The sequence below is a fragment of the Pseudopipra pipra genome, chromosome 3 (genome assembly GCF_036250125.1).
Source record: "Pseudopipra pipra isolate bDixPip1 chromosome 3, bDixPip1.hap1, whole genome shotgun sequence".
Lineage (NCBI taxonomy): Eukaryota > Metazoa > Chordata > Aves > Passeriformes > Pipridae > Pseudopipra > Pseudopipra pipra.
Window position 1 is genome coordinate 25,157,927 of NC_087551.1, and position 13,110 is coordinate 25,171,036.

Below are 13,110 nucleotides of genomic sequence, written 5' to 3' on the forward strand. Positions count from 1 at the left end.
TATCTATCTCTCTGACTGCCAATAATGGGCTAGTTGTGTTACAAACCTCCAAGCACACACGGTATGCTTGGCACAAATTTCACCAGTATGGGCAAGATACAACTAATTACTGCATAAAAATACTCAGAAGGCATACATATATGTATGTTTGTGTATAATGTGTGTGTATACATGCAATATAAGTTATGCAACTATGCAATGGTATTTGGGGTGATGCAGTATGCAGCACAGCAACATTTGCATTATTTTAGTGTAGCAGTCTGATTCCGTTAACAAACTGGCATAAATCAGAGCAGCTGCATCTAAAATGGCAAGGATTGAGGTAGTGACAAATTACTTCAGTGAAGGATTGGGTGCAAATGGCCTCGCTTACATCCAAAAAATGGAAGAAATAGCTTTAGGCAGCTGAATATTGTCATCCATATTGGAAATAGAAGCCAGAGTTGGTTGATGAGGCCCGATAGCATACGGCAATCTGATTCCCCATTCCAGTGTTTGAATACAGTTTTCTATCTTGATTTAATAGTAAGCTAGTCTGGTAGGTTTTGGTAGATAAATAATTAAATGTATTCTTGTCTTTTTTGTGATGCTTTTACTTGGTTTCATTCAATATTTACCATTTTCCTCTTGGAGAGAATAACAAGCTATTGTCTGATGAGCAGACCTGCTCATTGAACGTTTATTTGTCACTCAGTAATAAAGCATACAAGGTTTGAACCATGTGGGTTATTAGTCACCAATGTCAGGAAACAACCAGTAACTGTTAACACTCTTCTCAGGTTGGCATAAACAAAGCTGATCTATTTGTGGTTCAACAATCTGGTGCTGTTTTTTTTTCCCTAGTCAAAATGCATTGTTCACCTTCTTTCTGTAATGTACGCCAAGACACTATAGACAGCTCAGGTCACAAGTGTTTTCAGGCAAATAATTGTCTCTGGAACAGCGGCTTTGTAATTATGTGTGCTTTCTGTCAGTACTTGCTTCTATTTTATAGAGTAATACTATCTGTAGCTGTATTTAGGGAGTAGGAATTATCCTCTGGCTCACTAGAAACACTGTCGTGCTTCTTGCATGGCTCAGTCGAGCTGTACTAAGTTGGGGGTAGAAATTCCCCTAATAGCAAACCCTATGACTGGGATGTTCCTGCAGGACAGCAAAGCTTTGACTTCCTTCCCCTGTGCAGAGGTGGAGCTGTTCCTGGTGCTTCTGCTGTTTGTGAAACTGTGCTTTTGCTGGGACTACTGAGTAAAATGAGGCTGTAGATATCTGGCTGTGATTTACATGAACAGAATGAGCTTTGCTTGGGTTTTGGAAAATACAGGGCCCTGTGGCTCTGAGCACCTTGAGTGTATCAGGTTGGCATATAAATAACCCTTCAGGCACTTCCTTGTGGTTCAGCTGTGGACAGCTGCATTGTGTGTGCAGTTCTCTGCTCAGCCCAGCAGTTATCGTGGAGCCTATTTGGGAGCACCCAAATTTGCCTTCTGCATGGAATCTAGATGCTGCCCTGGGGTCTTTTTGGAAGAAGAGAGAGTTACCAAAAAGCTAGGTAAGGTGAGATGACTGTATTTCAATATCACACTCCAGTAATATTTGGAAATTGCATGTAGAAGATTTCAAGCTTCAGTTCTACACATCAGCATGTGTTTACTTGATTTACACATTTGCATTGTCAAGTTTGTTTTCAAATCATAAAGTCTATGGTTTGAACTTATGGGCAATATCATATAGAAAAGTTTGTCTGCTATGAGTGAAATACAAACTTCATCAACTACATGCCTTCTAAACAAGCTAGTTTTCCTCAGGAGGAAAAACATTAAAACATGTCAAAATAATATTTTTCCTTTAGTTATACAGCACTGCAGAAGTCCTATTTTTCTCTGACATAATAAAGATGTACCCAAATTCCTCACTGAAGCTCCAAATGTGCTTATGCTTAGTCTACTTTGTCATAGTCATGGCATCTTTCTCTAGGGCTTGTAAGATTATATAATGTTTTTTTAGAACCCAAATATTTTTACTCCAGTATCTGTGTAATTTATGTCCAAAAAAAAGGGACTTAATTTTTTATTTATCACGGTAGTGGCCATGTATATGTGCCTATTTAGCAAATCTAAAAATACAAAGTAGTGTTCAAATCTTTCAGTATGTGGTTCTGATGCAACTTATACTGAATTACCAGGCCAAAAGTCTTGGAGATGTATTAGACCTAGAGCAACAAAAGTTCAGAAAAAATTGTACTGTGATTTGTAGACCTCCAACAGGGGAGCTGCCTGCAGAAGGGAATCTCATGTATGTGTTGGGATTGATTGCCCTAATGACTACACAATTTCAGGGCTTATTTCTGGATTACAAACTATCTGACTTTGTGTGCATGTAAACATCACCCTAGCTGTCAAGCTTCAATCAAAATTCTAATGACATAAAAAGGAAGAGGTTTTATGCACTTCCACATTTTCTGGACAATTACTGAATATATTACTGACTGGATCTAGCATAAGATCTTTCTGTATCACACAGTGCTAAGACCTCTAAGTCAAGTATTTACTTTGAGCTGAAGGGCTGATATTAACTTTGTCTTCATTATTACATTAAAATCAACCATTTTACTTTAGGTCCAATCAAGTGCTATTCTGCATACTTTGATATTGAAGAGCAACTCTACAAGTATATGTGTATTCAATTGGAAACAGAGCAGAAGGTGATGACCTTCATGAGTTTGAAGTGTTCATTCAAGTGCACTCTAGATTATTAACTGAAAATAAAATAAATAAAAAAATCCAAAGCCCTGAAATGTCCATTATGAACACAAGCTGGTTATGTAGGAATTTGTTAAACAGCTTAAGTAATTTTTCTTTCTTTCCTTATATGCGATGATGGCGGGAAGGTTGCTTTTTCTGCATCTGTTCTATTAGATGTGGCTGGAGAGCTGAAATCAGTACAATAAATGTTTTAACAACACAGAATATTCTGAGTTGGAAAAGACCCACATGGGCCACTGAGTCCAGCCCATACAGACAACTGAACATGTGACCTTGGTGTTATTAGCACTAAGTTTTAGCCAACTAAGCTAATCTCAGGGTCACAGTGGTGAGATCTTCATGTGGTAAGATAAGATTGGTTTACAGGTGTGAGTAAATGCTGTGTGGGTCCAAGGAAAAGGCTTACTACGACAGAAGAAGGGTTCCTCTGAAAGTCTGCTGACTTTTATTAGCTGTCCATTCATGTATTGTGAACTGAAATGTAGTTACCATTCGATCATTGTTGTCTTAACTGTTATATGTTTTTTAGTTTGGTTTCTTGTTTTTTAATTGGACAATCTTGAGCTCTACTGTTGATCTCAGATATGTTTACTATGTGATCTGTGAAGGTCAGTGTTTTCTTTTGTAGTTCTCATAACCACAAGCATACATGTTTTGCATGAACTTGCTTTTTGTAGGTCTTATTTCAGGATAATAGAAAGCGCTGGTGAAGACTGAAGCTTTATTTACTGTACCAGGATTATTTAATTTTTAAGTTACTTCAAGCAGTACTATTTGTTTTGAATGGGTGCTGATGTATAATGTAACTTTGCTAATCATGTTAAAATGTGAGACCATAATAAGGAGGAATACAGTGAAACATACTAATTTATTTCCATAATTCATGTAAATCAGCATAGCTCAAAATAAGAACAAAAGTACTCCATTGGGTCAAGCCTGCCTAGTCTAGTGGCAATAGGAGACTTCAAATATCTTTGATCTATATTGCTGATTTACATTAACTGAAAGACTGACTGCAAGATGTAAGTTACTTGCTCAATTTGAAATACTTATAATAATGCTTATATCACTCTTTTATATAATTTAAATGCTATAATAATAGAAACAAAAATCTATCCACAGCTGAAAAGGAGTCATTTAGCTTTCTCTTTACAGAGCCTTACCAGTGATTTCATAAGGATTAAATATTTTAAAGGCATTGAAAAACCACAGCATCTCTTGCTACTTTAATCAACAACTGGCAGGATTGGGCTGCATCACCTTTTTCCATTTAAAGTGAAGTGGAAAATTACTGCAACTTCTAGAATCAGTGAGATTCAGCCTTGGAATAACTGCGGATGTTTGTAGGTAGATTCAAACACCTTTGTATGCATTTTTAAGCTTCCAAGTCAGCTCGAGCTTGTGATTCTGGACAATCCTGCATGTGTTTAAAGGTAATAATTAATTTACAAAGTATGGTGCAGGTATGGCTTCATATCTGTGTAGGCTTTATTGTAATACTTCTTAGAATATATGTTTTTATAAAGGTTTAGCTTTTGAGTCTTGGAGAAACAGCAGCAGATGGACTGTCTATGCAATACTGTGCTAGTAAGGTTAGCACAATCCTTACAAAATGTACTAAGTTTAAGTATGAGGTGTCCCAATATCTGTATGATTCAGATAGAAAATGAGTATCCAAAATAGGGTGCAGATGTACCTTATGTGGGAAGAGCTGTAAAGAAAAACAGTCAAGTAGATGCATAAATCATATGAAGTGTGTTATGTGTAAGTCATATGAGGAGTGGCTGAGATTGTTTAGCCTGGAGAAAAGGAGGCTCAGAGAGACCTTCCAAAGCTGCCTGAAAGGAGGTCATCCTCTTCTCCCAGGCAACTAGCAAAAGGACAAGAGGACAAGCTGCTCCAGGGGAGATTCAGGTTGGACATTAGGAAAAATTTCTTCACAGAAAGGCTTAAGCATTGGAATGGGCTGCCCGGGGAGGTGGTGGAGTCACCATTCCTGGAGATGTTCAAGAAATGATTGGATGTGACACTAAGTGCCATGGTTGAGTTGACAAGGTGGTGATTGGTCAAAGGCTGGACTTTATGATCTTGGAGGTCTTTTCAACCATAAATGATTCTGTAGGGCATGGTTTTGTGCAGGTGTGTTTCTTGGACATGCAAGAACAAGCACAATGTCAATAGCAGCGCATTAGAGTACTCTGCAAACAGCATGCCTAACTAAGCCTTTGCCACTGACCTTAGCGTGAAATCCTTCTTTGAGACAAGATTAGCAGTGAAGTCTCCAGACCTTGATCCCAGCAACTTTGGTGCTGAAGTCATCTACTGAGGTGACTGCACATACACAGAAAGAGCACCTAACAGCTAAAAGGATTCCAGAAATGAAACTTGCACATGGCCAACTTCCACGTAAGCAGAGGAGCATGGATACATCTATTTATAAATGTACCATTGTTGGGGCAGTTTACAACAGACATAAAATTCAGGAAGCACCTAAAAAAGATGCAGTGACTGATGAGGAGCTCTCTGGACCTATCTGAAGACTTGGAAAAGGGAAGTTGCAGGTTTCTGAATCACAGTGGTTAAGCACCTTTAAAGGAGCAAATGACAAGTTTTATCTATGCTCTCATTTGTGCTCTGGCTACAAATAACTATTGAATTGGAGAAGTGAAGGTGGGTGGTGAGGGAATGGGACATGAAAACAACTGAAGTAATCATCAAGAGATGCTAGAAGACAAAATTCTCTTCTCCCTGGTATTTCATGATGGTTTGATCCTGATTCTTTGGCATATTTATGGGGCTTAACACATCTTACCTAGTTTTTAGATGATAGCAGGCCCTCAATAGAAGTTAGTTCATGACATGCTCAGTCGTGGTTTCTGATGGCAGGCTGTGGCAAAACTGTGGGTGATGGAGGTCTGACTTAATGCTCCTGCTCTGGTTCTTGCTATGATTTGGGACACCTACAATTTGGGACTTGAATAGAATTTAGGTGTTCAAGCACAAGTTGTTATAAAAGGGCTTTATATCATTGGAGGTATCTAATCTAGAGGTGCTTTAATTTTTATTCTGAAAGTTCCACACTGCTCAGTACTTCTGGGTGGATGAAGAGCTGTTGATTAGTCTGGATGTCGTTCTACATGTGGCTGTGTTTTATTCACTTATTCAGTGTGAAATATGGAAATAATTCTGTGGTTACCCTCTAATTGGTGGACTAAAAGTATAACACTTTGTTATCCCAGGTGCCTCAATCATAGATGATCACTTGAGGAGAAGTCAATTCTGCCAGCACTTAGACACACCAATACCAATGGTAATCAGAAAAATTACTCCCTTGTTCAAAGGGAATGTGATAGCTCCTTTTTGTGTGTGATAGCTCACACCTATAATAGCCTTAAGACGAGGTTCAATTTCTCAAAGTAGGTCTCCTGTTATTAGGAGGATGTAGGAAATTTTTGCTGTATGCTTTGCTAGAAAAGCTACTGATATTAAGTATAAACCAAACCATCTGAGTCTTTCTCATCAGAAGAATGAACGCTTGAAAAAGACACATGACGTTTCAGTTTAATGAGCTTTGTAGGTGATAAAGAACTATTTTTCTGAACTTAATTAGAATGAAAAAAAAAATCAAGAAATAACTTTTTTACTTTCTCAAATGTGTAATTGATAAGCAACTTGTTTTCTGATCTTAATAATGTGAAGGACAATTAAAAAAATCCAAACCCCAAACCAAACAAAAACCCCTCTGGAGAGTTCCTGGAATAAAAGCAGGAAAAAATAATTTGATATTTATTATTTCTGCAAGAAGCCTCATTGTTCAAAAAGCAGCAGCAGCAGTTAATGGAAATTGATTACAACAATTTTTCTGCTCTTTTATTCCTCTAACACACTTCTTAAGGCTACTTTGGCTTGAGATTTCTGCTGCACAGGAACACACCCATGACCCAGAAGCTCCAGTGTTGGTCCTATTGCAGTGCTATGTTCTTGATAGTGTAGTGTATCCACAGCATCCAGCATGGTATGTGTGGTGTGCTGCTGTGCTTGACACTGCATTGCTGGATTTGGTAAACTGCTAATAAGTTCTACCTGAAGCAAGTACAGTGATGGTCTAAGTAATGCCTGATGTTCCAGGTACTGCTTCCCCCTTCACTAATGCACCTTCCTCTCTTTCACAAAGCACTGAGATCCTCAAGCAGTGCAGCAGATAGGATCTTTTAAAAAATGAGCCAAACTTTTAGCAAAAGATCTCAGAAGATCTGTGAACTACTGTCAATTAAAGCTCCCCTACTGTAGGCTGGGTAACAAATCTTGTAGCTAATCTATAACAAATGACAAAATGAAGACTTCTACCTAAGTAGGTATAATAGTATCAATCCCATCTCCTTTTCTGCATCTTGTGGCAGAGACTTGCATTTGAAAAGCCTCTAACTTCTTCTAGATATCAGGATTACTTATCTAATAACATATATGATACAACTTGGACCTGTTTTAATTTCCTTTCAGACAAAACCCAACAGAACAGTAGTTCTTAAAAAAATTAGTGATTGTAAATTTTGCTAAAATCTTATTTGGGGGAAAAGATTTTAACTGGGCACAGCAGTTGACTCCACTTAAATCAGTTTAAGCATTGTGTTAGACTTGAAATTTCCAGGAATTCTGCCTAAAAGATCTTTAAAGTAGGCTAAAACTTAGTTATCATCAAAGTCAACTGCCACAGGAGCTAGATATAAGGCTGCTTGCGTTTTGGGTCCTGAGCGACGGAGAGAGCAATGCATTCTTCTGTTCTTTTCCAGCTATACCTGCAAGAATGAAGAGAGAGATGATCCCATGTGTATGGAGGGGAACTACACAATCAACCATCAACTAAAATGTTGATGTTACTGAAAAGGAGGGGAAAACAAGCAGGTTCTGTTCTGATTGCATTTGTTCTCATTCCATATTGGTATACCTTGTGATATTTCAGTGAATAACTCTTCCCCATCACTAATATAAGTTGAACATCATGAAATGGTGAGGAAGAATATTTATCTACTTATGGATGAACCAATGAGGAAGGCATCTCTAATCTCAGTGACATGATTGGAAGAGAATCACCTCAGTACCATTGTTATTGTAGTGAGATTAGTGTCTACAAATTTAATAGTGTTTTTTTTTTTCCTGTGGTCATCACTTGTATTAGCTGAATCTGTGCCATTTACAGAGTGGGACAGAGATCAGTCAGTGTTCATGCAGTAAAAGGTGTCTGCTGTACAAGTCTGATAAACGTCTTAATGCCATGTGAACTGTGCATGTGCATTGTGCCATGACTTTGAAAACACATGCTCACTGATTGGACTGCAGGGCTGGGAATTAATTTAAGTGATTTTACTGAAGTGATGGAAGTAATGGTGAAGGGAAGATATGGTTGCAAGTTGGAATCACAGGTGCAGAGAATAGATCTGTGTACTGTTGAATGGTCTCAGCTCTTTCAGCAAATGTTTTCAGGGCTTTACAAAAGGTGCAGAAGTCAGCACTACTATTTATTAGATTTCTCCTGTAGGAAAGAAGGCCATTTTTATTGTTTGCCTATGACCTGCTGCAGTGAGTATAAATCATCCTTCATTTTCATGCTGGGCACTTTATCAGCTTCTGCCACTTTCCACATCTTTCTTTCTGTTCTTTCGGGAAGCTATTTTCACTGTCTTTTCCCTTTTATGTGTATCATGATTATAAAACAGCTGTATGCATCCTACTCCAGGAAGAGAGCTGTGTTCTTAGCCTGAACCCCAAATCTTCCTGCACTGATGTTGATTAAGCCTGGTCTGATGCTGAAAGGATCTGCTGTGAGCGCCAGTTTGTCTATTCATGCCATCTATGTTTATGCATGGTCTTTTGCATGCTGATTTTCTTGGTAGTGCTTAGCTTTTTTATTTTCCCCAGCTTTAATCATAAGAGGTGAACTAGAATGAATGTCTGGCTTTTCCTCCTGAAAACACTTTTGCCCTGAGGAATAATGGAAGCTATTGCAAATCCTGCATTCACAGATTTCTGTGAATATTTCTGCACCAGTGATACCCAGCCTGGTGAGGGCTGAATACATAGATTTTATTTTGCTGGAAGCTGGGAAATCATGCATTGAATCACTGTTCATCTCTACTCACGTAGACTGGGCACGAACAAGCAGGCTGTCACCAGCAGATAGAGTCAGGGTCTTACCATCCATGGTAACAGTTGAGGTGCCCTCCTGAAGAGAAAGAACAGGTAACCAGCTTTTAATTTTCCATGTCCTGTCACTAGCAGAAAGAAAATGCTGCAAGAATGGAAATCTTTCCCACTGAAAGAGCACCTCAAGCCTCCTCTGTTTCATGAGGCCTAGCTAAATATTCAGTTGACCTTCTCTGTCCAACACTATTAGCATCAATAAAAACATGCTTCATGGTTCACTGTTCCCCATTGTAAAGCAGCAACCTGTTGCCTGATTCTTGGGGTACACTGTTACCTATCTAACCTAGCAGCCTGCAGATTGGTACAGCCCCATATATCACAGAGAGAAACTTCTGGAGTTCTTGAAGCTCCTCTTCTACTTTTCTGATATTTTTCTAAGTCTTAAAAAGTAGAGACCTGACTGAAATTGCTAATAGTTCATTCCAGTCTGGATGGACTCCTAGTTATTATCTTGTCAAACACAGGAGCCAGGTACTTGCCAGCCACAAGGTCTTGACTGCATTGGCTGCTGTAAGCTGCAGTGTAAACAAATGTCTTTCAAGATTATTATGTCTTTAATTAGTATTTGACAGTCCCTGTGAATTTCAACAGAACAGGAACTGATAGAAATACCTGCCTCTCAAGCTAGCCTGACTTGCGTAAGCAAAAACCATCTTTTCTTTGTTTTTCCCTTGGGTTGCAAAAGTTTTCTAGAAGTCAGTTGAATGAAGGACATGTGGATCACCTACCACTGTGGTTTAGTATAAACAAGTTCTCAGACTTTTTTTATTAGCTTATTCTACTTGATTCCAGTTTGACTTCAGTATGAGGACAAAGGCTTCAAGGCAGAACTAATAGGTGATGATGTCTTATCACCTAGAGGCATTCTGATATATTTACAGGACATATCCTAGGTAGGGTGTATTAAAATCCTCAACAAGGATAGATGACAGTCCTCAATGTACAAGATGAGGAAAAAGAGGCTGTTTTTATGGTGGCAGTACTTTACAGTTATTTTTCCTTACAGTTTAAAGCTGAAAGGCAGTGCCTATGGGTGATCTTATCTACAAGAAGGAAGGTAATTGTTCCAGTTTCTGTTGCTAGAAGGTTTTACTACTGTTCAGTCTGAACCGAAACATGAACTCATCAGTTAACAAGCATGAATTGCCACATACCAGCTGCCATATCCAGATATCTGAAGTCTTTTTACTTTTCTCAGTTGTTCCTGGTCCATAAGCTATAACCTTTTAAAAAAAGGAAGAAAAGTAATGGATTTATCCCAGTGACCAAAGTGTCCATATTCATCTTCCAAGAGCATTTAATACATTCTATTTTTACAGGACAATATTCATAGAAGATGACGTTATTTTTACAGACATTAAAATTCACACTATGTTTGGTATTCTCATATTGATTCCTACTGATAAAAAGGGAACTGATCACACCTGCCACTCCTTATGCTCCTCTGCATCCTCGCTTATCTATTCCTTCTGCTTCCTCCTACTCTCAGTTTTGCATCTACATGGTTCCTGCTTCTGTTCTTGGAACAAGCACTTCCTCCTCATGAACTCTGGGCCCTGTCAAGAGCCTGTTGAAGTAGGAAAGTTTCCTCTGTTAAATAAAAAAAAGCTGAAAACCAGACTTTATCTTTCTCATTATCTGCCCTTTCATGACAGTCCCACATTGTCACTTTGCTGTCATATGTATTGGATTCTTCAGTGTGACTCCAAGTAATTCAGGGGAAGAATATGTTTTGTAAACAACATGCATACAGCACAGATATCAAATGGTGACAGCTTCATTTAGACCCACACTAGACTGTGTTTGACTAATCTGAGAAGTGCAATGTTTTAGTGCAGCCCAGGCTTTCTGGTGCTCTCCAGTTTTCCTTGTTTCCACTTTAATGTAGATTGAGGAGGAGAAAAAAAGTGTGTTTACACACCTGTGTTAGACTTTGGCACCATGAATGCTCTTCAAACACGTAGGGAAGCTGAACACACTTCAGTAATATTTGCATCATGCTGGTGCTTCTGATTTGGGAAATATGGGGGGGGGGGGGGGAGGAATGGAGTAAAGGAGCTGTTTTAATCCCAAAGGAAATTATTAGAAACAAGATTCAGGTTGATTCTGTGAATGAAAGTAATGAGCTAGGAAGCCCTTGCCCTAAGCTAATCAAATCAATGGACAAAGGTATTTCTGAAGGGCAGGGCAGACTAAAACTGAGTTCTGTCAGGGTGCATAACTTTCTCTGCTGACTATATATTGTTCTCAGGCCTGGATTCACTTGGTCTGGACAGCAGGTATGTATTATCTGTACCTTTAAAAATATTCCTCTCTTTTTAGAGAAATTAGACCCCCCTACCTCTGTTTCAAAATTATCTCCAAACATACTCAAGGATTTCTTCTGTTTTATTTCACCACGATGATCATTTAACCAGCCTGGGAAGGAAAATGGCTCCATAACGGAAGTGGAATTTAGTGGGAAAGGTGTTTCTTTCAGGAGTTCATCTGTAAGCAAGGCAGAGAGATATCAGCGATACTTACTTCCCTTGATCTTTGCAAACATTTTACTTGAAGGGTTCAATTTACAGCTACTATCTAGTCAAAAGTCAGTTGTAACAGTAACCAGGTCATTATCAGGACTTCTTATTTGAGATTCTAAGATGTATGTGTTACCTGTGTATCTTTAGAGAGTCGTTTCTTCAAAGATATTTTCAGACTAGTTTTGGCTGCATATTCATCATTCTCTTTCAGATCATCATTTGCCCTGGAAAAATGTGGTGTATAATTTTTGAGCCTTTGCTCATATCATATCCCTATATAAGTGGAGTTCAGCCTTTAGAACCAACTTTCTCTAGATCTCTCACATAGTTAGTACTGGCTTCTCCCCTATATGTTTTTAAACACATTGACCACAGTGAGGCAAACAGGTTATCACAACCTAAAATATAATTTTTTTTGTGCTGTTCCTGGAGTTGTAGCTGGATTTGATTTCCAGTAATTCTCCTTCGTAAATAATTTGATTTAAAATAGCTGGAGGACTAAATGTTATTTCAGTGTAGCTGGCAAAATTCAAGATCTGTGCTGCATGTTGCTGGTATATGAAATGAGCTTTAGTTATTTACCAGCTCACAATGAAGTGCAGAGACAATGCAATTGCTTCAGTGATTCTAAGTGGTTTGTTCCAAGATGCCATGGGGGAACACCTCAAATAATAATGCCAACTAGATACCAGAAGAACTCACTAGATGGTTTTCTCCCAAATGTAGTGTTTGCATGTTTTGAATGTATCATGTCAGTTTTTCATTAAAGACCATTTTCTATGAAGTTTTTGAACGATGTGGAAAGGTCAGTGCATCCAAAGGATAGCAGTGTACTGAAGATGCTACTGCTGTTTATGGCATCATAGTAAGTACCGAGTACACTCATCTCCTGATAATCTGTGTGGAATGCTAGCCCTTTTGTTGTAGAAATAGTTTTTGCCATTCAAATTTCTTCTTCATTATATTGGGAAGTTGGACCAGATGACCCATGTGGTTCCATCCAGCCTCACCCATTCTGTGATATTAAAATAATTGGGAGAAGTCAATATGTTTCTTGAAATAATTTCTCTTGGCAATGTCTCTTTCAGGAAATACTGAAAGCCATCTGAAGAAATCTGCAGCAAAAGAAGAAATTTTTATTTAAAGGGTGTTTTTTTCTGGACTTTTAAACATGAAAAAGTACTAATCTCAAACATTCTATATTCTATTGTTTGATAACACTAAAATGCAGTGTTGAGGTAATTGGTGATTTATTTTCCACATACGTCTGGTTCTCTTGGGGTTTTTTTGCTTAATTTTCACAGGTTCATCAAACATGTTTTGGAGGTAATCAAGAACACTTAAACACCTTGTCCTTAAATAATGCATATGCTCAATGAAACCTGCATTGGAAAACTGGGTTTTTTTTAAAGGAGAGATACAAAATAAAGCTCTAAATGCTATGATATAGCCTAGGGGAAAAAGAATATTTATCAGAAATTTTATCAGAAGGTACTCAGTGCAATTAGTATTCCAAAAGTCTTTAAAATATTTTGTTCCGTTAATAGTAGGAATCTTTATCAGTTGGTTTTTTTTGTTTGCTTGGTTTTGTTATCAAAATAAAACTCATCACTATTGAATTTAGA

At 38.1% G+C, this 13,110-nt stretch overlaps 1 protein-coding gene across 1 annotated transcript in view; it reads right to left on the reverse strand.

Annotated features, from left to right (window-relative positions):
* Positions 1 to 6,310: 6,310 nt before the first annotated feature.
* Positions 6,311 to 13,110, reverse strand: part of HAAO (3-hydroxyanthranilate 3,4-dioxygenase) — a 33,638-nt gene continuing 26,838 nt past the window's right edge. The window contains exons 7-10 of the mRNA XM_064648358.1: positions 11,305 to 11,450; positions 10,118 to 10,186; positions 8,900 to 8,982; positions 6,311 to 7,558 (exon numbers count right to left, since the gene is read on the reverse strand). Coding sequence (XP_064504428.1) covers positions 7,480 to 7,558; positions 8,900 to 8,982; positions 10,118 to 10,186; positions 11,305 to 11,450 — 377 coding nt within the window. The 3' untranslated portion in view covers positions 6,311 to 7,479. The remainder of the gene's footprint in view (positions 7,559 to 8,899; positions 8,983 to 10,117; positions 10,187 to 11,304; positions 11,451 to 13,110) is intronic.